The following is a 27,806-nucleotide window of genomic DNA, read 5'->3' as shown; positions in this document are numbered from 1 at the left end:
GGAGTGACTGGGAGGGTGACATGCCAGCTACTGAGATGGTTAAAAATATAAGTTTCATAAGTCTCCCCTCCCCCACTGTATTAGTCTGCTCAGGCTGCTATAACAAAATACCATAGGCTGGGTGTCTTAAACAGCAGACATTTACTGCTCACCGTTCTGAGAGCTAGAAGTCCAAGATCAGGATGGTTAGGTTTTGATCAGAGCTCACTTCCTAGCTTGCAGATGCCACTTTCTCATTGTATTGTTACATGGCAGAGAGAGAGAGAGCCAGCAAGGTCTCTGATATATATCTCTTCCTATAAGGACACTAATCCCACCATGAGCCACCCCCCCACTACTTGACCTCAGCTAAATCTAATTACTTCACAAAAGCCCCATCCCCAAATACCATCATGTTGGGGGATAGGGCTTCAGCATAAGAACTTGGGGGAAAACCATTCAGTCCATATCACCCACTTTAGCAGAAAGGGGGAAATGTTGGTCAGAAAAAAAGAGATTCTTTTCTTGAGTGAATCCGTGAAAGTATTCAAATACCTAATTGGCCTGGGTTGCATGAATTACATTACCTTTTTGAGCCCCTACAACTGCCAGGCATAGTGGGTGATACAAAGGTGAATGGGACACATGGGACAAGCTCCTCTGAGCTTGCCTTTGACTGGAGAGAAGGGAATGCAGGACATGGCGGGAGGGGAGGGCAGGCAGTCCGTGGTGAGTAAATGCTATGGGAGCACAGCCAGAAAGAGATGAGGTATAGGATGGAGGAGGTGACGTATGAGGTAGGGCTTGGAGGGGGTTAGGGTTTGGGCTGATAAAGGAAGAGGGAAAGCATGTCCCAGGCGAAAGACAGCCTTTGAATGGAAATCAAAAGTCAGAGAGCCGTGGGGTGTATTTGGGGAATGGCAGGCAGTGGCGATTGGCTGGAGCATCTGATGGGATGTAGCGGCCATGAGGCTGGAGGCTGGATGGAAAGTCAAGTCCAAATCCGAGGAGTCCTTGATTTTTACTGTACTGAGGGCATTTAACTTCTTTTTGTTTTTCTTCATGACAATAAGAAGCAGGAGAGTGAACTGCTCAGAACTCCCTATTATGTAGAGTCAGGGGGTAGCCTTGATGTTTCCCCAGCTTCCTTACTGATAGGAGTAGGTGTAGGGAGGCAGCGAGCTGGACGTGCTCAGAGGCCTCTGGTCCTCACCCTCCTGTCTCCTGACACTCCTCCCAAGTCCTCCTTTCACATGTCAGGCCACCGCACTATGCCACACCCCCTCACCTTTGCGAGTGCCTGGCGCCCCTTTGCCACAGGTCTCTGGTGAACTCCTGCCCGTCCTCTTAGCAGCAGCTGGAGGTTCTTGTCTATGAAGCTGCCCACCTCTGACTCCCTCAGAGCTGGCCCTTCCCTCTTTTCTGCACATGTTGTAACTAGACCATCTCTCCATTGTGATTTTCACAACAATTTGCTCGCATACTTACTTCTCTCCTGTTTGACTGAAAGGCCACTGAGAGAAGGAACCACATTTATTTATCTGTATTCATAGGGCTGGCACCATGCTTGGCACATCATAGGTGCTTGAAAAATAGCTGCTGAATTGAATTATGTTTCATTAAAGAGTAGAGAGAGCCCTGGACTTGGAGTCAGGAGCCCACAGTCCAAACCCAGCCCTGCAAACCAGCAAAAGTACCTGACTTTTCTGAGTCTGTCTCCTCAACCATAAGGGGAGGAAGGAATGATACTTTCTACTTTCTAATTTTATCCTGAAAGACTCTATTATATTCCTGGAGCGTGATAGCTGTACTTCTGGCCATCACACTTACCTCACCCATAGCTACTTGTTCAGAGTCTGGTGAGATCATAGAGGGGCAATATGCAAAGATCAGATGTTGGTACTGCTGCTGGGGGTCCCGCTGCCTGCCCGACATCACCAAGTGCAAGGGAAAGGATGTCCTGGGCATGTATGAAGCAGAAATGCAGTGGAGAAGGGACTAGAAAGTTGATCAAGAAATTGTTAACATTATCCAGGAGCGGGGGGATGCTTGTCAGTGGAGGGGAGGCAAGAGCTACAAACAGGATTGCGCCAAGAAGCCAGAGCAGCTGCCCAGGTGGCCAAGGAGCACCAGGACCACCATCATGACCTGCGGGCCGTGACTCCACTAGACTTCCCCTCTAGACTGTGAGCTCCATGAGAGTTGAGGCCTTGTCTGTTTTGTTCATGGCTATGTTACCTACACCTTGCCTGGTGTCTGTGCATCTTACAGTAACACTGACACATCACTTACTCTCTTTGGGCTTCGATTTCTTTATCTCGTAAGAGAAGGAAGGTCCCTTTCTCAGTGTACTATTCTAGACTGTTAACATTTTCTAGCATGAGGGTAGGTAGTAATAATGCTGATGGCAATTTTGGAATGATCATTTCCAAGGGAATCAAAAGGCAAACATAATACGTTGGTGCCGTGTCTACCAGAGCTCCACAGGGCTGAGTAAGCACAGGGCACTGGGAGAACTGGGAAAGCTGAAGGTCTGGGAAGATTATGGGAGCTGTGTCATGTTGATAACATTTTCTTTCAGCTCTGGCCAGACAGTGACCTCCAGGTGAGGGACCTGAAATGAAAGTGTGCCTGGGTCTTAAATGAGATGTTGTTTGCCACCCACGCTGGAGGGACCCTGCCAGGTTCAGAGCTCCCGCGCCTCTGCACTCTCCTTTGTCGACCTCTTGCACCCCTACCCCCGGCAGCCTGAGGTGGTTGTTACCAAGGTGATCACCCACGATGGAGAGACCCCTGTGTCCTCGCTCCTTAAGTGGGCTCAGCAAGGCAGCCTCCTGGCGGAAGCAGGACTGGGTTAGGCCGGGACCTGCACGGGGTGAAGCCCCAAGTTGGGTGAGGCTCACAGCTGCTGTAGCTGATGCCCTAGGGCGGCAGACACGACTCTACGGACCAGAGTTCAGAGAAAGGAAGATGAGGGAATGCTTGTGTATTGAAGCAAACTGGGCTTTTGGAAAAGCTTCTCCTTCTACCTGGAATGCCCTTCCACTCTCTCATCTGGGTCAACTTCAGGGCCCCCATAGCTATCTCCTCTTGTGAGAAGCCCTCCCTGATCCTCAAGTCTGTGCACCCAGAGCACTTTGCACAATTCTTAGTCCTTTGCATCCTGTATTATTATGGCCCCATCTGCAGTTACAAGACAGCAAAGCTCCTAGGAGACAGGAGCTGTGGTCTAGCTCAACTCTGCTGAGGATTCTGTGGATAGCCAGAATCCTTGGCACAGTTCTGGCAGAAAGCAGCTGCTCAATAAATATGTGCTGAATGAATGAACTGGAATTTTACACCACTCTTGTGGGAGAAAGATAAAACAAGTTGATATCACAGTTTCAATAAAATCTACCTACTGATTTTTACAAGATATCCTGTGGTCTGTGAAGCTAAAAAGACATTCCTTTTCCTTCTTTTTTTTTTTTTTTTTTTAAATTTATTTTTTGGCTACGTTGTGGCACATGGGATCTTTCGTTGCAGCGCACGGGCTCCTCGTTGCGGTGTGCAGGTCTCTCTCTAGTTGCGGCACGTGGGCTTCTCTCTAGTTGTGGCATGTGAGCTCAGTTGCCGCGGCATGTGGGGTCTTAGTTCCCTAACCAGGGATCGAACCGGCGTTCCTTGCATTGCAAGGCGGATTCTTAATCACTGGACCACCAGGGAAGTCCCTCCTTTGCCTTCTGTAACAGAACCTAACTTTAAGCAACAGCACTTCAACATAAAGGGAATTTGGGGTGGTGTTCAAATACACTGCAAAGTGGACTTATGTTTTATAAAGATTGTCAGCAATAAAAGTTGAAATATAAATTATAGGGTTATCCCCCAATTCACTGGAAAATTAAATTAACCACAAGTGTGTCCCATTCCTCCCCATTTTCCCTCCCTAATCTCTTTCATTCTCCAAACATCCTGATAAATTACCACTTTACTACAATATGTTCATCTGTTAGGAAGTGAATGAATGAATATTTCTGTAGCTGGTAAAAGGGTGGAGAAGGAAATGTCTTCCTCCTGTGAGGGGCAAATGTCTTCCTCCTGGTATTTCCCATCTTAGCATTTTGCCTTCCATCCACTTCTGTAGAACCTGGTTTCTTACCTCTAAAGATTAGGAAAATAAAGTTTGCTCTTTCCTCCCTACCAGAGGAATATGATCCAGTGCCTCTGCATGCATTGGAGGGTAAGGAAGCTTCTGGACCCACAAGTGAAGCTTTCAGATACAAACTCAATTCAATCAACCAAGAGAGTTTTTGTGGAGTTACTATTACCAGGTAGGTGGCCCCCAAGAACAGTCAGACCACTAGGCTGCAATTACAGAAAGGCCAGTAGGACCAAACCCAGAAAGGCTGGCATTGAGCGGAATAGCTTCTAGAGAGGAGCTAATGCACCCCTCCCCCGTCTACACGGAGCCCACACTTTAATCCACCCAGCTCTCTGAGGAGAGCCATTCTGGGTCTTAGAGCAGAGAAGGGTGATTTGAAAAGCAGTGAAAGGCAGAGAGGATTAGGCTGAGTGGAAAATGTTCCTGATGAGGAGAGTGAGGGTAGATCTCGGAGAGCCTTACCTTACACGCACTTCCACCTGGAGAATTCCCCCTACTCATCCCTATGTGGCCACTCAGGGATTAGCTTCTCTGGCGATCCTTCTCAAGCTTTCCCAGACATTACTAGTCACCCCTCCTGTGAGGTCCTTCAGCACAATGAATGCAACCCTGGTCCAAGGCACCCATCATAATGTCATCTTATGGTTGCTTCTTAGCATGCTGGGTTCTTGCACTGGACTCTGAGCTCCCCATCTTATCTCCACATTCCCAGGGCTTGGCACTGGGTGTGTTCACTCACTGTCTGTTGAGTGAATGGTCACACTGATCCTTTTGCTGCCACCAAACCAGGTGGACCAGAAAAGAAATGGACAACAGGACAATTTCATCTTTAAATCATGACCTTTGGGGACGGAACATCCCTTAAGAGGTCATCAAATGCATTCCCCTCATTGAGCAAGACTGATGAAGTGCCCACTGGGATGCACTCTGGTCCTGTCTTTGGCTCTGGTCCTCAGCATCATTGTGCCCCAAGCTATTTTGTCTGCCCTCAGCTAGCTCCACCTCCCCTTTTGTAAAACCTGTTTAATAACTGTCTTTTCAAAACATTTAATTAACCAGACAATAGGCCATACCTTTCTATTACAAAAAAATTTCAAACAGACATAAAAATAGAATAGTAGAAGAAAGCATGTACCCAATCACCCAACTTCAGCATCTATCAACTCATGACCAGTCTTGTTTCACCTCTAGTCACTGGATTATTGTGAAGCAAATTCCAGCCATCATGTCAAATAAACACTCTTTTTAAACTTGAATTGCATTCGTAGAAATGATGAAAATTTATTTAAATCATGAGGAACCTCTCTCTATGTGTTTTGGGGGGGAGGAGGCATAGAACTTTTGAAATCATATCACATACATCTCCAAAAGCCTCAAACTGATTTTTTTTGTAGACAAACACTTAATGGATGTCAGAAGTAAGACACAAGCGATCATTGTATGGAATGTCAGTACTGACTTTGCAAGGACCAGACCCTGTGTGCTCTCTCTGGAACAAAGATGACCGAAAGGCAGGAGCAGCCTGATGGACCAACCCCTTCAAGCACCTTTTTCTTCTGTGCTAAATAGCTGTAGTCCACGTGCAGACACATACCCACTCGCTCAGTCTCACCCACAGACACACACACACAACAGCAGTGGTCATCTCTTCACTCCCACTCACACCTGCCCTCATTCACCTGCTGCTGTCTGGTTTGGGCAGTTGCTTTCTGAACACATTGGAGAACTCAGAGCCTCAGCACTAGAAAGCTTTCTTTCTAAAGTAGCACACTGCTTCACGGAGGCTTAGGTCTGTGGCTCCTTGAGGCATCGCCACAGCATGAGTCAAATATACAGCCCACACTCACTCAGTATGCCAAAATGCTCCTTTTGGGATGTCAGGTTAAGCAGTGTTAAAGAACACTGCATAATGGCCAATGTTATTTATGCTGATGATTATGAACTCTTTATATGCTTAAGATCCCGTACTGGGAAAACATTCCTGCCCACTCAACACTTTTCACTGCTCAGGTGTCACCCTGTCAATCTCAGAGCACTTAGCACACAGTACTTAAACCTGGGGAAATGTGTGAGGAATATTTATCATCCTCTTCAGACAGAGGGGTAAAGAGAGACCAGAAAGAGAATGAATGTTTATCTGGAGTCCCCTTCATGTACTATGGTAGGTGTTGTCTCCTCAAATTCTCACAATAATTCTATGATGCATTTCTTTTATTGGCTCCACGTTGCAGAAAGAAGACATTGAAGCTCAGGGGATTGAATTGATTTGCCCAAAGTTGCTTTTAGCTGATAAGTGCTAGAGCCTGGATTCTAACCCAATTTTTCTAACCACCAAACCCATGCTCTTTTTTCTATACTTTTTTCTTTTTTCTGTACTCTTTTTTTTCCAACTTTTCCAAGTATGAGAAACTACCCCCCATTTAAATTATTTTTAGTTTTTAACTTTTCAATTTGAAATAATTTAAGATTCATTAAAAAACTTATAAACATAGCTTCCCATAAACCCTTCACCTTACTTTTCCAAAGGTTAACATCTTATAGAACCACAATACAATGACCAAAACGAGGAACTTAGCATTGATATAATACTATTAAGTAATCTATGCACCTTATTTGAATGTCACCAACTGTCTCACTAATGCCCTTTCTCTGGTCCTGAAGCCAATCCAAATCACGCATTGCATTTAGTTATCAATCTCTTTGGACTCCTCCAATCTAGGACAGTTCCCTCTTCATTCTTCATCTTTCATGACCTTGACATTTTGGCTGGTTGTTTGGTAGAACGTCCCTTAATTTGGATCCCTTTTAATGCTAAAAGACTTTCACAAACTCTCATATGACTATAGTTGTGCTTTTGAGTATCTGCTCATTGAGAATATATTTATTGACAAGAAGTTGCACTAAAGTGAAGGATGCTTTTGATTTTGCTCATAACGATGCCTTCCACATACATTTGAAAAATTGTATGTATATCTGTGAGATAATTTTTTTTACTATAATTTACTATAGATAATTTACTATACTGGCAATGCTTAGGTATATTTAGTTTCATCTACCCCTGTGATATTTTGGAAGCTCCTCCTGAGGTCAGCAGCCCACAATCATACACACATCAAGGCAGAGGTTCTCAAAGAAAGTTTGGAGAAGACCATTGACAGTTGGTAGATCAGATAACATCAAGAGCTAATGTTCACTGCATCTTTGAGAATTTATTGTGTGTTTGTACTCTATTCTTTCCCAAGAGTTTTGCATGCATTATATCATTTGAGCCTCACAATAGTACCTCTAAGACAAGCACTATTATTAGCATTCCCATTCTACAGTGGAAGAAATTAAGATTTCGAATCTGTAGGTGACTTGCCCAAGGTCACACATCTACTGCACAGCAACACTGGGATTTGAACACAGTTCTGCTTGGCTCTGAAAGCCCCATATTCTTATCCACCATGCTAATTTTCTCCAAAAACATCTCTGATTTTTTGCTCCCATTGTTCCTATGTCTGGAAAAGCCTTCATTTCCTATTTTCCAAATTCTTTCCCTGGTTCAGTCTTTAAGGCCTAGTGCTAAGGGCATTCTTCTAGGGAGATTTCTTCTGGTGGAAAGAGAAATTGGATTTATACAAACCCCAGGTACTGCTCCTCCACCTGATAAGGCATAAAAGAGGACAACAGAATTAGAAGGGGCTGGGATATTCCTGAGTACAACCTCTTCCTTATATAATAACAATAACTACTACTATTTATTGCATGCTTACTGTGGGTCAGCAGTGTTCTAAATGTTTGGCATGTGTTATCTCATTTAAATCCTACAGCAACCCTAAGAGGGAGGTACTCATACAGTGGAGGGGGAGACTTCTAGAGCTCACCCACATCTGGATTTCCTCTCTTTCCAGGTACCTAGGAGGATGACACTCCCCACCCCTGCTGCCGTTAGGCAGAGCCATGTTTCTAGATCCAGCCAAGTTGTAGGCGAGTGTGATGTGCCATTCCAGAGCTGAAGCACTTCATTGTTGGTATTCAGTGAGCTGTGAGGAAGCGAGCTGTGCACCATCTGTTGCCTTACTCTGGGACTCTGGGGCTTCCCCAGAGAGGCCCTTGATTGGACTTTGCTCAAGAATACCCTCTGAACATAATTCAGAAGTGGGATTGATGGTTGTATTCATCAGGGAAATTAACATTAGCTGGGCAATGTCTTAACACAATCAAAGTTTGCATCTCTCCCTCATGGCGCAGTCCCACGGTGGTTAGACTTTTCCATCTTGTGGCTGTCACATGTGAAACTTGTAGCTCTCAGATCACAGAGGCAGGGATGGAGAGAGATGCAAGAGGCATCCCTTCCTGCCTCTGCCCTGAGTGACGCATGTCCCTTCCTTCTTAGTCACATGGTCCTCTGCCCACTCAACTACCTCCCTCTCCTCTACCAGTGCCCACACCTCTGTTTCTTATATGTCTGGGAACCTCAGGTTTGGTGGAAGCATTTCTCCTTCTTATTTGGCTTCCTCCTCAAACTGCTGCCTAGTAAACAATATTACTGTGAACTAGTCACCTACTTTGGAATTGTCAAAGCTAATGGTTAGAAATGCAGATTCCAGGGCACCACCCTGGGACCATGGCCCAGGACTCTGCATTTCCCCCTTCCTGACGCACTTCTTGGTGCCCACAGATGTCTCAGAACTGTTGTAATGTGCGCAGCCCAGGTCAGTGTTATCCAAACTTCAGTCACTTACACTGTTCGACACATTCATACTATTGTTTTCTTCATACGTAACATTTTTCTGTAAATGTCTCATATTTTTACTTCAGTCAATTTATTTCTAAAGGAGACTTTTTGCCACTACCATAAGTGAAAAACCAGTATCATTAACCATAAAAAGAAGAGACAAGTTGTGTTAATACAATAGAATATTATTCAGCACTAAAAAGGAATGTGCTATCAAGCCAGGAAAAGACGTAACCGTAAATGCATACCACTAAATGAAAGAAGCCAATCTAAAAAGGCTGCATACTGCATGATTTCAACGATATGACATTCTGGAAAAGGCCAGACTCTATTGCAGGATTAGGGGGTGGGAGCAGAGGGATGAATGGGGGGAGCACAGGGGATTTTTCAGGTAGTGAAACTATTCTGTATGATACTGTAATGGTAGATACATGTCATCATGCTTCTGTCAAAGCCCTTAGAACGTACACCACCAAGAGTGAACTGCAATGCAAATTATGGACTTTAGGTAATAACAATGTGTCAGCGTTGGTTCATCAATTGGAAAAAAAGCACCACTCTGATGCAGGATGTTGATGGTGGGGGAAGTAGGGAGGAGGGGTGGGAGTGAGTATATGGGAACTCACTCAGTTTTTCTTTGAACATTAAATTGCTTTAAAAAATAAAGTCTGGGGCTTCCCTGGTGGTGCAGTGGTTGAGAATCTGCCTGCTAATGCAGGGGACACGGGTTCGAGCCCTGGTCTGGGAAGATCCCACATGCCACGGAGCAACTAGGCCCGTGAGCCACAACTACTGAGCCTGCGCGTCTGGAGCCTGTGCCCCGCAACGGGAGGGGCCGCGATAGTGAAAGGCCCGCGCACTGCGATGAAGAGTGGCCCCCGCTTGCCGCAACTAGAGAAAGCCCTCGCACGAAACGAAGACCCAACACAGCCAAAAATAAATAAATAAATAAATAAATAAATAAATAAATAAATAAATAAATAAATAAATAAGTAAATAAATAAGTAAATAAAGTAGCTATTAAAAAAAAACAAAACAGTAAATGGTTTAAAAAAATAAATAAATAAAGTCTGTTAATAAAAAAGAATAGACACAAACAAATGCAAGCAAAACAAGATTAACAGATTCTAGCTAGATATTGCTGCATGTCCAAAGGCTCTGAGCCTGGTGCCTTCTCTCTTTGTTTGCAGAGGACATTGACAAGCGTTAGAAGGGTGTTAAGGACATATTATCTCTTCAATGAGATTTTCTCCTGGACATAATCATAAGGCATGAGAGCAAAATGAGAAGAGAACAACATTCTCACTTGAGGATCTATGTTATTTAACATCGTGTCTGTCTGGGGTATCCATCCTATCCCAGCTTTCAGAAACACTAGTCTAGGCACGACCCTGAATGCAAACACCTCGCTGTCACATGTTGAGCAGGTTTTTCCGCTGCCACTTCCTCAACACCCTCCTCTGTGTGCATGGTCTGCTCCTGGCCTCTAGGGACTCAGAGTCCAGAAAAGTGTCTTTCTGCACAGTTCCTGCCAAGCAGAGAGTGTTGCTTAACAAAGATCTGTCAGGGACATGGTGGTGATGGAGATGGTAAAGACAAATATGTTAGGAGTGAGGGACCCAGGCAGGAGAGGACAGAGGTTCAGCAGAGTCAGGCAATGAAAAGCGGAAAGTCAGCCAAACAGAGACACTGGATCTAAACGTGCATCCCTGATGGTCAGGCACAAAACAGCTGGGGTTTACTGTGGTCAAAGCACAGCCTTAATCAGAGTATCTGATTTTTTAAGGTTGTAGTGAGATAGTGTGGTAGAAAAGGCAGCAGTGTAATCTGGGGGCCCCACTCCAGGTCTCTGAGCTACACAAACAGAACGGGATAAATATTGTTCCCATTTAATGAACAGCTGCTGTGTGCCTAGAACTTTAATCCTGCCCTCTCCTTATGACAAGTGTTCAAGCTCAGTATTTTATTCCTGTTTTATAAACAATGAAATCTAGGTGCAGGGAGGTTAAATAAGTCACACAAGATCACCCAGCTGGGAAGGACCCAAACTGTGATTTAAATCCATGTCTTTCTGACTTGAAATCCCATGTTCTTCCCATCCTTCTGAAATTGTACGAGAAAAGATCTGCTCCTGGTCAAGTGGTCGCAAGCCAGGGTAATGATCACTATGATTACGAGAACAAGAATCATTGCAATTTGTCATTATAGAATCAGAAAAGGAGGTTGGATGGGGTGAAAGGTATCTCAAGGGATTGTCCATATCCCCCTTGCTTGGCATTTTAATTTATATAGACACATACATACACATATGTGCCCATGTACACACAAGCAAATATGCCTTCTACTACCAAAGATAACTCTATCAGTCTGGAACCAAAGATAACTCTATCAGTCTGGAATGAACATGTGCCAGGACGGAGGGGAAAGGATCAACAAACACTGAATCCCTAATGTATGCAGAGCCCTATGCTAGCCACCTGGGTGGTTTCAAAAGGCTTTTTCTGGAGAAATTGATGTTGATTCTCTTCAACCACATCCAGAGTAACCTTTCACTGAAGAAGGAAACTAATTTGATCTGTTTTCCTCAACACCTCTGAGCACAGGCCCTGGAGATATTCTCATCAGAGCAATGAGAATTGCTCTGGGTGCAAGACTGGGGCTTGTGTGTCCCCTTTGTGGGCTTGGATCACAGAGTTGGACAGAGCTTCTATTTGCAGATCCCCTTCTTTGCGGACAGTTTGCATCTACGTAGAACTCAAATTATAACTTATTCAATTTTACCTATTTTGTCATGCGTCGGTCATTCCCATGTGCGTCCCATTTTTACTTTTAACATACACAGAGGGAGGTATCAAACGTGTACTATATGTAATACAGAGTCTAAGTGACTCTATCTTACATATGATACTTCTTGAGAGGGGGATGGTATACAGTTCAGCCCGCACAGTATTCACTTGCCAGCTCTTTTACATCCGGGCTCACTTCCAACCTGGCTTCCTTCTCAGCAAACAAGAAGCAGCTAGCTCATTCCCACACTCCTTTGAGTATCCCCTCCCCGTCAAACCTACCCCCCTCCCCCAACTCACAAACCACAGCTGGGCTTCTCCAACATACCAGCTGGAAAAAAGAGCAGAGAGAGAGAGAGAAATTGATTCCCAGTATCTCTCCTTTCTTCTTCCAGGCTCTTTTGAAATGCATATTTCACTCCTGCTCTACTGGCTTTATTAAGTAATTCTCTGTATGGGGCCCTCAGCTAGAAGCCACACCCAATAAATTAGCCAACCACGACAAACAGATGCAGTCTGGCAAGTGAAGAAGGATTACTCCAAAGTGAACACCGTGCAGAGGATCTACAGACAGTTGAGGTGAGAATCACTCCACCACTGTCAAGACACCAGGTGTCTCCCCTCCTCCAGTCCCTAATTCTGTCTGTGAATGACAGACAGCTTCACTCAACACTTTATTCACATGTATGCACGTGCATGTCTGTGCATGTAAAGAACAGATAGCTAAATATGGAAAATAGCCAGGGACCCAATGGTGAGGTTTGAACATCCTTACATCATCTCCCAATAAAGTATTAGAGCACTGGTGAGAACCCTAAGGATGTGGTCCTTGGACCTTCCAGTTTAAACAGGACCAGGACTGGCAGATGTAGCAACTGAAAAACTACAGTGGGAAAAAAAATCTCAGATGGGAAAATGAAAATAGCTCACTCATGACTTTGGGGAAGGTGTGGCAAGTTTGCTTCCCCTTTCCTGGGATGGTTTTGCATCCTAGGTCCATGATGGTATCTGTTCCCTGTCATTCATGAAATGCTTGCTCTCCTATTGTATGTGCATGGTGTAAATTCAGGATTGCAGCAATCACGTGCTTGCCAACAACTTAGGATTTCTATAAACACAGGACAGAGAATATTCTTTGTGATCTTTGCTGAAGATGCATTTTTCCATGCCATGTATTATATACACGGGAAATAGATATTCTGGGACTAGATGACCCCTTGAATTGGAAGGAATGCAGACCCATCTCTTTGTGCTTAGATTAAAAATCTCTCTAGACCCCAAGAAATCTCATAACAAACCCCAAGTCTCAAGCTCAAAAGGGATCTTGAGGGTCACAAGTTCCAGTTGCCCACTTGAGCCCTCTTTCTAAGGCAGCCTATACTATCTTGGGACAGCTTTGATAGAAGGTTCTTTCTGATATCAAAACCCAAGTTGGCTTCCCTGGAGATTCCATCACTGGCCAAGGCACTGCCCTTTGTGATTCCACAGAACAGGTCTGCCCCTTCTTGCGCACAACACACGGTCAGCATTTGATGCCAGTGAATATTCTTCTCCCTTGCAGTCTCTTCTCCACAGTTCCCCTATCTGTGGGGCTGCCCACTGGATGAGCTCTAAAGGCTCATTCATTCAAGGAATAATTATAGAGCGTGAAGCAAGTGCCAGGAACTGGATTGATGAGCAAACACAACCAAGTCATTGCTTCCAGGGATCTTACAGTCCCTTCGCAGTACCTCCCTTAGACACAGGCAAGAGGGCCCCTTGCTATAGAAAGCTCCACTCTGGCCCTTCTTCAGCTGCATGCTTCTCATAGGGTGAGGCGCCTACAGGGTCAAGGACCCACATCCTCCTTCTAGAACAAGCTTCAGTTACCTGGAACCCTGGAATGCCTGCCTATTCAGCCATGAGCCTGCTCCCAAAACCTTCATGGTTCTCTTTCTTCAGAATTAAAGGGAGAGGGGCAAGGGGAAGCTCTTTGGAGGTGGTATAGATAGAGCCTGGACAAGCCAGCGGGTGTGCCCACACATGTATGTCCAAGGCTTTTTATGGTGCAGGATGGAGCCAGCAGTGGAAAGAGAATCAGATCAGAGTGGTCTGTTGACCAAAGGCCAGATATCCCCATTTGGCTAGTACAGAATTCAGAGGACTCTAACAGTTTTAAATTCAAATCTGTCTTCCAAGTTGTTTTGAAGGTATATTTGTCAGGATAGAAGGATAAAATGTACTTTAACAGTTTGTTAGCTGGATTTATTACTTTTAAATATTTTGGTCTATGATATGTGAGCCTCCATCCATACTCTTGCCCTGGGGTCCATAAACGTTAGGGATGGGTCTATTCTTTGTGGATACAGATATTCGTTAATTAATCACACAAAGAAATGTAAAATTGAACCATATTTCTAAGAAAAATAATATACCATTTGGGTCTCTCCTAAAATTCTCTACTTGATCTCCATTCCCAGGGTTCTCCTTGCATCTTGGGGTCTCCAGGCTCCCTTGAGCCCTGCAAAGCCCTTCTCTTATTTTCTGAGATCCCAAAACACTGACTAAAATATTTCACACTACTCTTGCCCCTTCTGAACTCAGAGCTTCAGAGAAATGAACCCTAGGAAGAATAAGGGAGGCAGACCAAGATTGTTAATCTCTTCCAGACTCATTTCCTGCTTTTCATTAGGTCCAAAACAGATGCCCCACCACCACACTGCCATGGTAGATTCCATCTTTGTACCCAATCCAGGGGCTCCACAGCTGACCCAGCCTGGGAGGTGGTTTCACCTCTTTGTTAAGGTATCCGTGTGTCTCACATCTCTTCCGCTTCCAGCTGTCTAAACTCAGCCTAAGTCTATTTCTTCTCACTTGGCCTGCAGCAGCAGGAGAGAAACCTTCTCTGACTAATTGGGGAAAAGGTAGCAAATTCATCCACTTGTTTCTCTGAATAGGCACCCCACACACTAGCTGCTTTTAAGCATGCATCTCTTTCTCGTCCCCGATATTACTGTAATTCACCAGCGACTCACTGTCTGTGTGTCCTTGATCTCTCTCAGCCTCTGTGATGTCTGGGTTAGATTGTGAAACTCCCTGAGGGGGCAGGGCCACATCTGCCCTGTGTCTCCAGACCCTGCTCAGCAGAGCAGCCCACATAGGTAGGCACTTAATATAGACTTTTGATGATGGAAAGAGAAGAACAGCACTCTGTCTAGAGCATTGTGAGGGGGCAAGAAGCAATCTACTACCACAGACAGACCACGTCACAGCAGCCCTCCTGCCAGACTGGGAGCTGGGGCACACTTTTTCCTTTTAAACAAGGTGTGTGTGGGGGGCACTGTCTCTTGCCTCTGAGATAACAGCAACAACAAACACTGTGACAGCATGTCTCTAATCGTGTTGACTGATCTGACGCTCAGAATAACCTTATGAATTTGGGGACTATCATTATTATCCCAGTTTTCAAATGAGAAACCTGAGGCACAGAGAAGTTGTGCAAATTGTTCAGGCCTCAAACTGGGGCCATCTGCCTTCGGAGACCTCAGCTTACCCACCACGGCACGTGGTCCCTTGACGTGAACTAGTGGAGCTTCAAGCAGAAATGGAGAGTGAAGAGTTGCCTACCAGGCTCTTGTCCCACACTCTCGCAGATCCTTGATCGACTGACCCCTCTCCCACCTGCATGACTGGCTGAGGGGAGGAGAGTGGCTACTCAGTCAGCTGTCCAGCATGGAGCCAAGTTGGCCCTCAAAGCATTTGTTCACACCCCATCCCTCTCCCTCCTCCTATCTTTTCTATTTCTCAAACATGCTAAGCTTGTTCACACTTGGGTCTCCTCCACCTGGAAAGCTCTTCCTCTAGACCTATGTATGCATCGTTGGGTCCTTCTCATCACTTAGGTGTCAGCTCATGTGGTACATTCTTAGGGAGGCTGTTCCCGATCACTCTGTGTAATGTAGCTCCCAAGCCCTCCCTTTCATTCTTGTCTAACTCATTTTCCTGTTTTGCCTTCATCACAGCACTCAATGCCATCTGAAATCACTTTATTTGTCTACTAGTTTACTTGTTTATTTCTGCATCTTCACTAGAACTTTAGGTTCAGGAGAGCAGAGAGCTCATCTGTTTTGTTCACTCCTGGACACTCAGGGTCTGAAACAACATCTGGCATGCTGTAGGTACCCAACAAACATTTGCTAAATAAATGCATGTGTGAATGAATAAGTAGTAAGTCCTTTATAGATATGTGCAAATATGGAACTAGCTGGATCCTTCAGTTTCCTGCCCCTCACCACATACATTTCAAGCCACTGGCAGGAAGAGACCAAATTTTCAGTTTTGGCAGCCTTTTAGCCCCTGGAGCAGTGGCAAAAGACTGGGGAGCTGTTCAGTCCCTTTGTCTGGGCCAAGAAAAGACCAAGACATTCAGCTACTGAGCCTGCAGACTGTCTGCACTCCATTCAGGGCCACGTGTGGACAATTGCTGGACAGCTCCCTCCTTGAACAGAAAAAAAAATACTGAAATCTCAGCTTTTCACTTTCTGTGTCTGACCGTCTCTCTCCCTCTCTTCCTCCTCTAGAGAGTTTTCCCCACCTCCTCCTCTTTGTCTCCCTTCCTCATTGAAATCCTGTGAAGAAAAACAAGCAAAAAGTGGGAAAATGTGTTCACATCTAACGCATGTTACTCTTATTACTAATAACACAATCCCATTAAAATCTCCTGGCTGCTGCGCAAATAAAGCAAACCCCCAAAGTATAATAATCATATGCAGGGAGTGCTTGATTTGATCCAGTCTTAGTATCAACATGACCCCCTATCCCTCCCACATAATAACAGAGCCCATTCCTTTATTGGTGTTAGCTTTTTTTTTTTATTCCATGCTTTATTTATGACACATTGTAAAAACATCAAACAAGAAAGGAAAGCTCCTAACCTCCAACCAGACCCTGTATCACGTGAGGGTATTTCACAATATTCCTAATAATCCTTTTTTTCCTTTTATTTAGCAAAATACTGCTTTTCCATGAGCAAAATACATGCCATTATATATTAATCACTTTCAAGTCATTTTCAGGTTCATTATCTTCCGGATCCTCTCAACACATTTATAAGCAAATGAGGGGAATAGAAAAAGGTTCCTCTAAATCACAGAAGTTGGAAAAGGGGCTCAAGGGTATAAAGAAATCTGAAGAAGTTCACACAACGGGTAAATACCATCCAGAACAGGCTCCAAGACCTGCTGTATTCTAGAGACAAGGGTGTTCTTGCCAGAAGCCACACTCCCAGTGGCCCCTGTGACATGCAGACCTGAACCAGGGCACATGGAAGAAGAAAGAAATAGCTTAAGAAGTTAGGAAGCTAAATAAGTCCTTTTTTTTTTTTGAGAAGATGGGGCTTCTGATTGGGGCAGATGCTGACTGGGGGCATCCTAAATGAAGCACAATTCTTGTTCTCAGCCCCGCCACTCCTCCTTGCGTCTGTGCTGGAGGGCCAGCACTGGAAGAGGGGCACAGTGCAGGCACCCTGGGCCTTCTTGCCTAACAAGAGTCCTTGGCTCTGGGCTGCAGTCCAATTGGGACTTCAGGCAATCCTAGACACAAGAAGGAGGAACCCAGCCCTCCGCCTCTCAGAGACATTTATTCACACTGAGATCAACATCACCTCCTCTCATAATGCCCAGGCCATGGCCCCAGTCATCATCTGTCCCTGAAGTGCCCTGCCCATTCTGGGCAAAGACAAAATGAATGAAAATGTCAGTGAAGCCTGACTCTCACAGAGAAAGCCTTCAACAAGAACCAGAGCCACTCAGGAGCACCAGCATGGCATCCTACTATACCATCACTTGTCCAAGGAGCACCGAGAAGTCTTACCCCACTTCCGGGAAACTAGTGAAGAAGTGGCTGATGTGACCACATAACCCTGCCCAGGGTGCAACTGAATGTTCTTTCACCAGCATCACTAACTAGATCAGATTTTCAGGTGAACCTTTCTGATCTGGGATTCTGTGGAAAGTGTTGCCACAATTCATGATTCTAGAAGAATGTGCACATACTATCCAGCACTGCAGAAACTAGATTGAAAGTGGAGCTAGAGAGGGTGGGGTGAGTATGTCTGTGAAAATCTGAGTGAATGTGGTAGGGAGAACCCTTGGCCTTGGGAAGACTCTGGTCCATAAGGTCCTAAGCACCTCCTATCCTGGATGGGGAGAGTTTAAGGGACTTTCTAAGTTTGTGTGCTTCAGGCCTGAGAAGGGAAATGGTTATGACAAGACTCCCTACTTCCTTCTCCATATTCCTTACACTCACCCTCACCCTACTTACCCACCTGCGTTCAACCTAGAAAAACTTGAGTCTGCCAAGAAGTGTCACAGCAAACTGTGTAGTCTTCATGAACTTACAATCCCTCTCCATTTCCTCCTCGGTGACTGCTGAGGATGTCAATATAATATGGGAGGGGTTAGTATCAAAGTGAAGGAACAGGCATAGGCTTGCTGAGGACAAGATCTCCACACACTATCAGAGAGGGAAGAAGTCTGAATCTGGAACTGAAAATGGGCTGGGGGAATGTCTGTCACTAACAACATATCAGATACAAGGATATCTCGGCAAGAAGCATGAATGTACCACCAAGTTTCTTCATTTCACCCCTTCCAACTTTTGAATCTTCTACTCTGAGGATGCTTATGGAATTTTTGGATGGAATTGAACATATCCCAATTGAGCATTGGAAGGAAAATGCAAAAATGGGGTACAACTGAGCCACCAAACAGGCTCTGCCAGGCACCAGACACCTCTTGGGCAAATTTAAACACATGAGACATCATTGAGGAGCCCTTAAAACTTACAGTCCTCACACTAGAAACAGCACAATGGTTCCCCAGGGCAAGTAGGCGACTAGCAACCTGCAAGACCTGGAGATCCCAGAAGGAAGCAGGAAAAGGGAAGAAAGGGTCTCACCTGTTCCGGCCCCTGGAAGCAGATGCGGCAGAGCGGGGTTCTCATGCCACTGTCCAGGCTGCTGCCCAGTGAGTAGCGATCCTCAGCCTTTCCCTTACAGAAGTCATCTGAAGAGGCACTGCTGAGCAGCGAGGCAGGTGGCTCTGTGGCTGGGCCACCCCAGTCATCTTCCACTGAAGGTGGCAAAGGCGGCAGAGGTGGCAGGGGAGGGGTCTCCCTGCCCACGCCTTCTCGAGGCCCCCTCCAGCCTGCCCACCCCCCGGCACCCAGAGCCGGAAGGGTGTTGTTGGCTGCCACGCCGGGGGGCTGGGGTTCGCCGTGCATGGGCAGGGGCGCTGGAGGGGGCCGCCGCAGGAGGAGAACCTTCAGGTCATTGAAGAGCATGCGGCAGCGGCACTTGAGGAGACCCTGGTGGCGCAGCATCTGGGGAGCTGGGGAGCACAATCCACAGCGGTACCAGGCACAGCAGTACCACCACCACCACCAGGGCAGCCCACTCAGGGGCATCAGCATGTGCCCGGTGGAAGCAGAGAGACCGGGAGGGGCAGGCGGAGTCTTTGCAGAGGATGGGATCGGTTGAGGGGGTCCACAGTGTGTCTGTGTTATGGGGGGAGGCTTCGTTCTTACTGGCTCCTCTTACCTCCCTTCCAAGTAGCAAATAAATTGCCCCCAGGACTGACGACTGGGAGTCACTGCTTCTGAACTCTACCTGGAAAGCCCAACAACAGCAAAAATTTTCTTGCCCCTCCACCTCTACCCCAACCTTAAGCTTTGCTCAGAGTGTCTCCTTTTTGCTTTTGACCTGGTGGCACTGGTAGGGGCAGGGGCATAGAAAAAAAAAAAATGTTGAGGATGGGCTGTCAGGGCCTTGAGATCAAGGTCTAATTGTTAGAAAGTTCCCCAGGAGAGGCTTATTGGGTTTTTCTCAAATGCCTAGGCAGTGGGAAATCTTTTCTTTCATATAAAAGGGTGGGGAAGGTTATCAATAAAATTTGGAGTGGACTGAGCTGGGCTTAGGGCAAGCTGGCTCAGTGAAGAATTGAAGACTGCATGTGCTAGAGAGAAAAGATAGTTTTCCTCAGGTAACAGGAGCTTGGTTGTGAGGGGGTGAGGGAGGTAAGGTGGGGAAGAGAGGAGATTGGGAGAAGTTTTAATTCTCCTGGGCAGAAAACTGGGGCAATTAACCCCCAGAAGCACCAGAGTTACTTTTAAGAGAGGAGCGGGGGGGTAGGGAAGGGATTCAGGTGAAACTGGGCAAGGGGCTTGTGCTTTGCCTTTGCAGCCAAAGGGCTGCACAGAAGAGGGGAAAGCCAATTAGGAGAAGAGAGGTGGGAAAATCAGGGACTGGGGTGGGGGGGGCGGGGAAAGAAAGGGAAAAACAGAAAAGACCGTTTAACCCTTGCAGAGCCACCTCCTTCCTGAGCTTTAAGATCCTGGCTAGAAGAAGGGTGTGTGTTTGGGGGGTGGGAGGCCGAGAGCGGAGTAGAGATAAGGGGTAGAGAATAGGGGCTTGTGGGAGGGCACTACATGGTCTCAGCCCCCCGCCCGCCCCTGCGGCAGTCTGTAAACCCTCGGCCCCCTTCCCTTGGCTCCATCAAATGTCCCTTTGGGCGAGGGGCAAGGGCCGGGATAAGGGCAGGTCCGGGCGGGTGGGTGGCCTCGCCTTCTCCTCGGGTGCCTCCTCGGGGCCGCTGCCGCCCTCCTTCTCTTGCTCCGGGTCTGCCCGAGGCCGCCGATGCTGCGGCGGCGGCGACCGCTGGTCGGCGTCCGGGTGTCTCCGGGGCGGGGGCTGCTCCGGCTCGTCCTCCGGCTGCTGCTCGCCGTCCGACGCGGCCAAGACTCCCGGCTTCATGATCCTCCTCCCCCTCCTCCTCCTTCCCGGGGGGCCGGCCCCAAGCCCCCGCGCCCGGGCAGCGCTGCCATGCAACCGGAGGCGAGGCAGGCGTAGGGGCGGGGGCGGCTCAGGAGTGAGGAGTCGGGCGAATAAAAAACGAAATAATACTAGTGGAATAAGAATAATTCGGTTCTCAAATAATCAGGAAAGAGTGCTGCTGGGTGGGTGCGGGCAGAGGAGGGCGGCTGCTGGGTCTTCAGGGCAGCTCTGCCTCCGCGGCCCCTACCAAGGGCGGCCTCGGGCGGCTCTCTTCCCCCCCGCCCCTCCCTCCTCTCCGCCGCCTCTGGCTGGCTGGGCTCTCGCTGTTGCTACCTCTCTTCCCAGAAGCAACGAGGTGAGGCTTGTTTGCGGTGCCAGCTGAGGGTGGGGAGGGGGAACCGAAGCGGCGTGGCCGAGGTGGGAGGTAGCCAGCACTTGGCTCCGGCTTGGTCCTCGCGACTCCCCAAAACCATATATAAATATATCTCTTATGAAAGGCGAGAGGAAGCAAATCAGATTCCAGGCTGCTGCCAGGTGTTGTCTCGTCTTCCGCCGTTGCTCAGCACCCGCCCGCCGCGACTGCTGCCCCCCCTGCCTCAGTTCCCGAAGGGGTGGTGCTGGAAGGGAGGTGGCAGGCGGTGAGCTGACCGTCCGAGGTCTGGAAACAGGGTTCCTGGAGCAGAGAAGGCTCTCAGCTACCTCCGCCGCTGCCGCCGCTGCATTCAGCACTCCGGGCGAGTGGACAGCTCCCACCCAGACCCTGAGCGTCACGCGAGTGGGGGCCTGACGCAGACGCCAGGGAGGGATTGAGGAGGGAAAGAGGCGAGAGGGAGAGGGAGAGAGAGGAGGAGGGAAAAACTGTTGGAGGCAAGGAGATGGGGAGGGACCAAGCGAAAGGGAAGGAAGGAGAAGGAGGGATTTAGGAAGGAAGGGAGGAGGGAGCAAAGTGGTGAAAGAGCGAGAAAGGCAAGTGGGGTAGAGAGGAGCATTCATGTACTAACTCGTGCATTTCCCTCCCACTGGAGAGTCTCCGTGTGGACGGTACCGCTGTAGAATTTCTTCCCTCTGTACACGGCCCCCCTCAATGCACATACACAGAGACGTCTACATCTCAACCAGAGTCTGTTTCCCTGCTCATATGAACATTTTAAGCATATACCAGTCTGCGAGAGTTGAAAGAGATACATTTTTGTGACTCTTGCACTGATGCTGGAACTTGATGGAGACTAAGTCCCTCATGACTAGGAACTCATGAGAAGAAAGTATTTCTAACAGGGAGAGGGATGCTAACACATTTTTGCCAGTTTCTTCTAGAATTTAAGCTCCAAAGGACGGGAATTTTTTTTTTTTTTTTGGTCTATTTAAATCTTACGTGCCTAGGTCAGAGATAGTATGTGGCAGGTACTTAATACATATTTTTTGAATGGATTATGATCACCATCACCAAAGCCATCATTACTCCAAGCCATAGACCTCTTTCAATTGTAGTCATAAGAATCCAGAGCAATACTGCAGGCTCATCTTAACCAATATCGCCAACTTCCCCTCTATTTGAGACTTTCACTGAGCCACTGATAAGAGGTAATTTGAAATGGATGTTAATTTCCTCTCTTATTTCTACTCTGACTCATGTCATCCTACTGCATCCTTCTCAGTGAGTTGTTAGTGAATAGAAAAGTGTCCCTAAATGTGAAGAAAAAGAAAATTTAAAGTGGTCTGTACAAATACTGAGTACTTGCAGCTGTAGACTTCGGTCATTTAAAACTTAGGATTTCTTGGGCTTCCCTGGTGGTGCAGTGGTTGAGAATCTGCCTGCCAATGCAGGGGACACGGGTTCGAGCCCTGGTCTGGGAAGATCCCACATGCCGCGGAGCAACTAGGCCCGTGAGCCACAACTACTGAGCCTGCGCGTCTGGAGCCTGTGCTCCGCAACAAGAGAGGCCGCCATAGTGAGAGGCCCGCGCACTGCGATGAAGAGTGGCCCCTGCTCGCCGCAACTAGAGAAAGCCCCCGCACAGAAACAAAGACCCAACACAGCCATAAATAAATAAATAAATAACTTAGGATTTCTTTCTTGCCTTTCCTCATAACTGCTCCCCCAACCCCCCCACACACACACACACCTCCAAGGTCATAGACTTGGATAAGCTATCCCAATGAGTCATCTACACTCCTTTAAAAATGTTGGAGCCATAGACAGAGTAGCATGCAAAAATCTCTGCTCCAAAATATCATTGGCATGAAGTTCAGCCCTGTGAATCACAAGAACACTACACCTTTGCTGCCATCTCCTTCAATGATTCATTCTTACAAGATCTAAGGAGTAAGGACTTAAGTGTGGGTCTTGGTTAACCCAGGGTGGTTGCTTGTTTGAATCATGCCTCAGCACCCACCATGGATGCTGACACCTGGCCCAAGGTGAGTGGTTGGAAAAGGATGGTGACACTGTTAATAACTACAAAATAATATGTATTTTATTGATACGAGTATGACCACTGTGCTGCAAAATTTTTTTCTTTGCTTAAAAAAAGTCCATCTGCTCTCAAAGAAAATTCTCTGTGCTCCACGTTACCCTGTGCTTGCCGAGGACGTTGTGTGAATTACACTCTATAATAATGATCTCATCATATATTCATCTCCCTTTACATGACTCAGAGCTCCTTGAAGGCAAGAATCAGTATTTATATTTGAATCATCAGCACATAATATAGCGCCTAAAGTCTGGTGGGTGATCAAGAAAATGAACACTGAATGAATGAATGGCCTTTTTATTTCAATGAAGCTACTGTATTTCTCCTCTTCATCTTAGACACACACATGTGAATGCTCTCATACATAACTGAATATCTGTTTTACCTAAAATTGAGTTTCAGGGTTTTATGCCAATAAGATACTAGTTCCAAGTGTGTCATGCAAGTAAATTGGGGCAGGAGATAGAAATGCCATATGAAGCTTGTATTCAGAGTCACTGAAAGGGGTGATATCCATAAGAAGACTATTTTTTTCCAACCCTTCCACTGAAAGCAAAAAGATTTCTAGAAAGAGAAAGTTGCTAAGGATGGGAAGCAACAACAAGACTGTCTTCAAAAAACCTAGAAAGCTTGACATTTCTGTTTTGAATATAATGTAAATCTTGAAGAGCGCCTCACTGAGTTGGATTCTTCTTATCCTGACGATAAAACAGTTGTTGGGACCCCCCAAGAATAAAAGTCAGAGATCAATGGGTCTCCATTTAAGCACTCAAAAAATATTTACTAAACCCCAATCATAGGCAAGGAGTTGTATTGGAAGATGTGGGGAACACAAAAACGAATTGGTTGGAATTGCATCCTGTAGGGTCTAGTACTATAAATATGTACACAATCATAATATAAGTTATACAATAATAAATGCTACAAAGGTAGTAAAAGTTTTGGAGTGTTTAGAATAAGGAGGTAATTAATGCTTACACCTTGGCAGCAATTAGGAAAGGTGGGAGGAGGTGGAGATGCCAGAGCTCCAGGAAAGCCTTTTTTAAGAAGTGACATTTGGGACTTCCCGGGTGGCGCAGTGGTTAAGAGTCTGCCTGTCAGCCAATGCAGGGGACACGGGTTTGATCCCTGGTCCGGGAAGATCCCACATGCCGCGGAGCAACTAAGTCCGTCCACCACAACTACTGAGCCTGCGCTCTAGAGCCCGCGAGCCACAACTACTGAGCCTGTGTGCCACAACTAGTGAAGCCCTCGCGCCTAGAGCCTGTGCTCCGTAACAAGAGAAGCCACCACAATGAGAAGCCCACCCACCGCAACGAAGAGTAGCCCCTACTCACCGCAACTAGAGAAAGCCCGTGCGCAGCAGCAAAGACCCAACGCAGCCAAAAATAAATAAATAAAATAAAATAAAAAGAAGTGACATTTGAACTGAGTTAATATGTAGCATTCAGAGGAGGGAAGTATATTTCTGGCAATGGGAATGCTGAATACTTTAGTTTTTCCATTTTTCTGGAGTGGAAGGTGCTTGAAGATAAGTAGCTGGAAGTGAGGTCAGAAAGGTAGGCTGAAACCAGATTACAGAAGGCACTGAACTACTCTGGGAGAAGATTTATTCATTGACCAGGTACTTGTTTTAATAGTTTTAAAGATTTGGAGCTGAAGGTGAGTGGCAGAAATAAACTTTATCTCTGAGCAGGTTAATTAACTGGATGGGATTTCACTGCTAACAGGTGAGAAGCAATCAATATTTTTCATTTCATGCCAGAAAGTTCTCAGCTCCTTAACAGATTTATTCTTTTAAATGAGGTTGTTTTCAGATATATTTCATTACATACAGAGATGCTGGGGTCATATGAATTAGAAGAGTAGAAGAATCAGAGGCTCCAAGGAATAGTCTTCAGGAAGAAATATTAGGAGATGCGGAGTTTCAGAAAAGACTTATTATGGAGGCCATTGCACTTGTTTCACCAACCAGGGGAGCCCTAAACGGATCCCATCTATTAGCTATTGTTTCTTTTCCTAGACAGAGAGTACTCAGGGTAGGAGGCATTTTACAGAGGCTGGGGGAAAAAGAGAAGTCCAGAAAGATTAGGTGACTCTGTGCCTAAGATTCCATAGCAAAGTAATTGTCAGACAAGGGCTAGAACTTATACATCTTCTAATCCTCAATACAGTTTGCTTTCCACTAATTCACAGTTGACTCTCTTTAAGCATATAGTTCCTCAAGAATACTTGCAGAATTACTGTTGTCATGCAGATTACTAATAGCTACCATATACTGAGCCACACACCTTTTGCCTATGTACTTATTAAAAATAACAGTTCTTATGTGCCACCCCAAGTCTACTGAATATGAATTTCTTAGGGAGCAACCTGAGAATCTGCATTTTAACAAGCATCTTGCCCAAGTGATTTTTTTGATCCTCAAAACTCCTTAAGTGGTAGGTATTATCCACATTTTTTGGACGAGAAAAGCGAGGCTCAGAGAAATTAAGTCTAAAGTTACATACAGTTGGTGAACACCAAAGCTGAGATTCTAACAGAGGCCCCTCTCAACCTAAAGTGTACGCTCTTCTTATGCTGGAACTCTGCCTTTTAAATTAAATTCCCTGGTGCCACACAGAATTCCCACACAGTTATTATCTGTCTGTCATACTGTGTCCCATGTCAAAAATAGTCCAAAACTCAGGCTAAGGTGTGGTAGGCAGATTCTAAAAGGGGTTCTAATGCTCCCCACCTTCTGGTATTCATGCCCTTGTGTAAATGCCTCCTTTGGAGTGTGGGCTGGACTTAGTGACTTGTTTCTAATAAATAGAATACAGTCAAAGTGATGGGATGTCACTGCAGAGATCAGGTTATGAACGACTGTGACTTCCATCTTGCTCTCATTCTCTCTCTGGCTCTTCTCACCTGCTCACTCTGATGGAAATCAGATGCTGTGTTGTGAGCTGCACTATGGAGAGGCCCATGTGGCAAGGAGCTGAGGACAGACGGCCTCCAGCCAATGGCCAGCAAGGAACCAAGGCCCTTAGTCCAACAGCCCACAAGGAACTGATTGCCAACAATCACATGAGTGGGCTTGGAATCAAATCCTTCCCCAGTTGAGCCTTGAGCTTGGCTGACATCTTGTTTGCAGCCTCATGAAAGAACCTGAGCCAGAGGACCCAGCTAAGCTGTGCCTGGATTTCTGACCTATGGAACTGTGAGATAAATGTAGTTGTTTTAAGCCCTCTGTATGTTATCACAACCCTCACTTCCAACACATATATAGAGACATCTACCTCTCAACCAGAGTCCATTTCTCTGCATGTAAGCATTTTGAGTCAATTGTCACCTTCAAGCCTTGGGAACGATAAAGTTTGGGGAATCTCTCATTGAACCTGGGGACTTGGTGGAGACTAAATCTCTCACGACTAGAACTCATGAGAAGGAAGTGCTTCAAACAGGGAGTGAGATGTTAGCATCATGTCCTTCCACTTCCTCTTCTAGAATTTAAGCTCCGTGGGGGAGGGGTTTTTTGCTTTGTTTAGTTTTGGTTTTTTGGTTTTGGTCCATTTTGATCCCATGTGCCTAGGTCAGTGATGGCATGTAGTAGGTGCTCAATACATATTTGCCAAATGAATTATGACCACCCCCACCATCAGCATAGTCACTGTTACGGCAAGCTATAGACCTCTTTCAGTTGTGGACTGTAAGAATCTAGAGCAATATTACAGCCCCATCTTAACCAATATCCCAGCCTCCTTATCCAAACTTTCACTGAGACACTAATAAGGAATAATTCGAAATGGATTTTAATTTCCTCTCCTATTTCTGCTCCTGACTCATGTCACTTTACCCTATTCCTCTCAAGGAGTTTCTAGTGAGCAGAAAAGTGTCCCCAAATGTGAGAAACACATTAAGTTTTGGAGTATTTTGTTACACAGCAATTGGTAACTCATACATAGGGCACTGAGAACATCAGTCACTGTGCCTGTGTTTCTGTGCCCCAAGGCACTCTACTCTGACCTCAGATGAAGAGTTTGACCATTCACAGGACAATGCAAGTGTACATGTGAGAGATCACCAGGAAAAAGAAGTACTTTGGTATGCTTAATTTGTGGGCTGAACTTAAGACCTAGGAGAGTTCCTCTCAAGCCTTAGTGTGCTTTAAAGGTCAGCTTGGGTGGTTGTTGAAAGTGCAGATTTCCTGGGTAGATTCTCATTTCCAGAGATTCTAACTTAGTATGTCTAGTATGGCACTTGGGATATGCCTTTTTGTCTAGTTCCTCTTGAGCTCCATTGTGGAGAATACCGGCTTAGAAGACAAAGCTCAGAGCCAGGACCTCACCCTCCCACCATCAGCCGTCACATGAGCAGGGCTGGCCATTCCCCTGCTCTGAGTTGATATTCTTCTCCAGACAGGAGTGAGTAAAGAGCAAGTTCCAAATCAATGTCAGAAAGAGGCAACGCAGTGATATGGAAAAGGTGTTGAGAAGAGATTTGTGCATTTACCCTTGGAGTCTAGACCATTCCTGGTGACAGGAATTCAGTAGGAAGCAAGACAGATGAAGGTTTTGCTCTCACAATGTCCACATCCTAGTGTGGAAAACAGATAAGTAGACAAATAAATAAAACAGGTAATTTCATATGGTGATAAGCGCTATAACGAAACTAAACGGGTTAATGTGACAGGGAATGACGCACTAGCACGTGTATTGACTGGAGGGAAATAGATGGTGAGGACAGGGAAGACTTCCTGAATTTAGACCGAAGAGGTGAAAAGGAACTAATGATGTAAAGATCTGCGGTAGAATATTCCAATCAGAGAAGTCAGTAAGCAGAGAGCTTCAGATGGAAATGATGTAGCACGTTAGGGGAACAGAGAGAAGACCAGTGTGACTGGAGAGTAGGGCATGAG

General features: G+C 46.1%; 1 protein-coding gene across 1 annotated transcript in view; it reads right to left on the bottom strand.

Annotated features, from left to right (window-relative positions):
• Window positions 1-19,075, bottom strand: part of MARCHF4 (membrane associated ring-CH-type finger 4) — a 99,662-nt gene extending 80,587 nt beyond the window's left edge. Inside the window, exon 1 of the mRNA XM_068543785.1 lies at window positions 18,563-19,075. Coding sequence (XP_068399886.1) covers window positions 18,563-19,075 — 513 coding nt within the window. The remainder of the gene's footprint in view (window positions 1-18,562) is intronic.
• Between the last annotated feature and the right edge of the window lie 8,731 nt (window positions 19,076-27,806).

The sequence above is a fragment of the Eschrichtius robustus genome, chromosome 5, assembly GCF_028021215.1.
Source record: "Eschrichtius robustus isolate mEscRob2 chromosome 5, mEscRob2.pri, whole genome shotgun sequence".
In the NCBI taxonomy this organism is placed as follows: domain Eukaryota; kingdom Metazoa; phylum Chordata; class Mammalia; order Artiodactyla; family Eschrichtiidae; genus Eschrichtius; species Eschrichtius robustus.
This window is presented reverse-complemented; position numbering and strand designations above follow the sequence as displayed.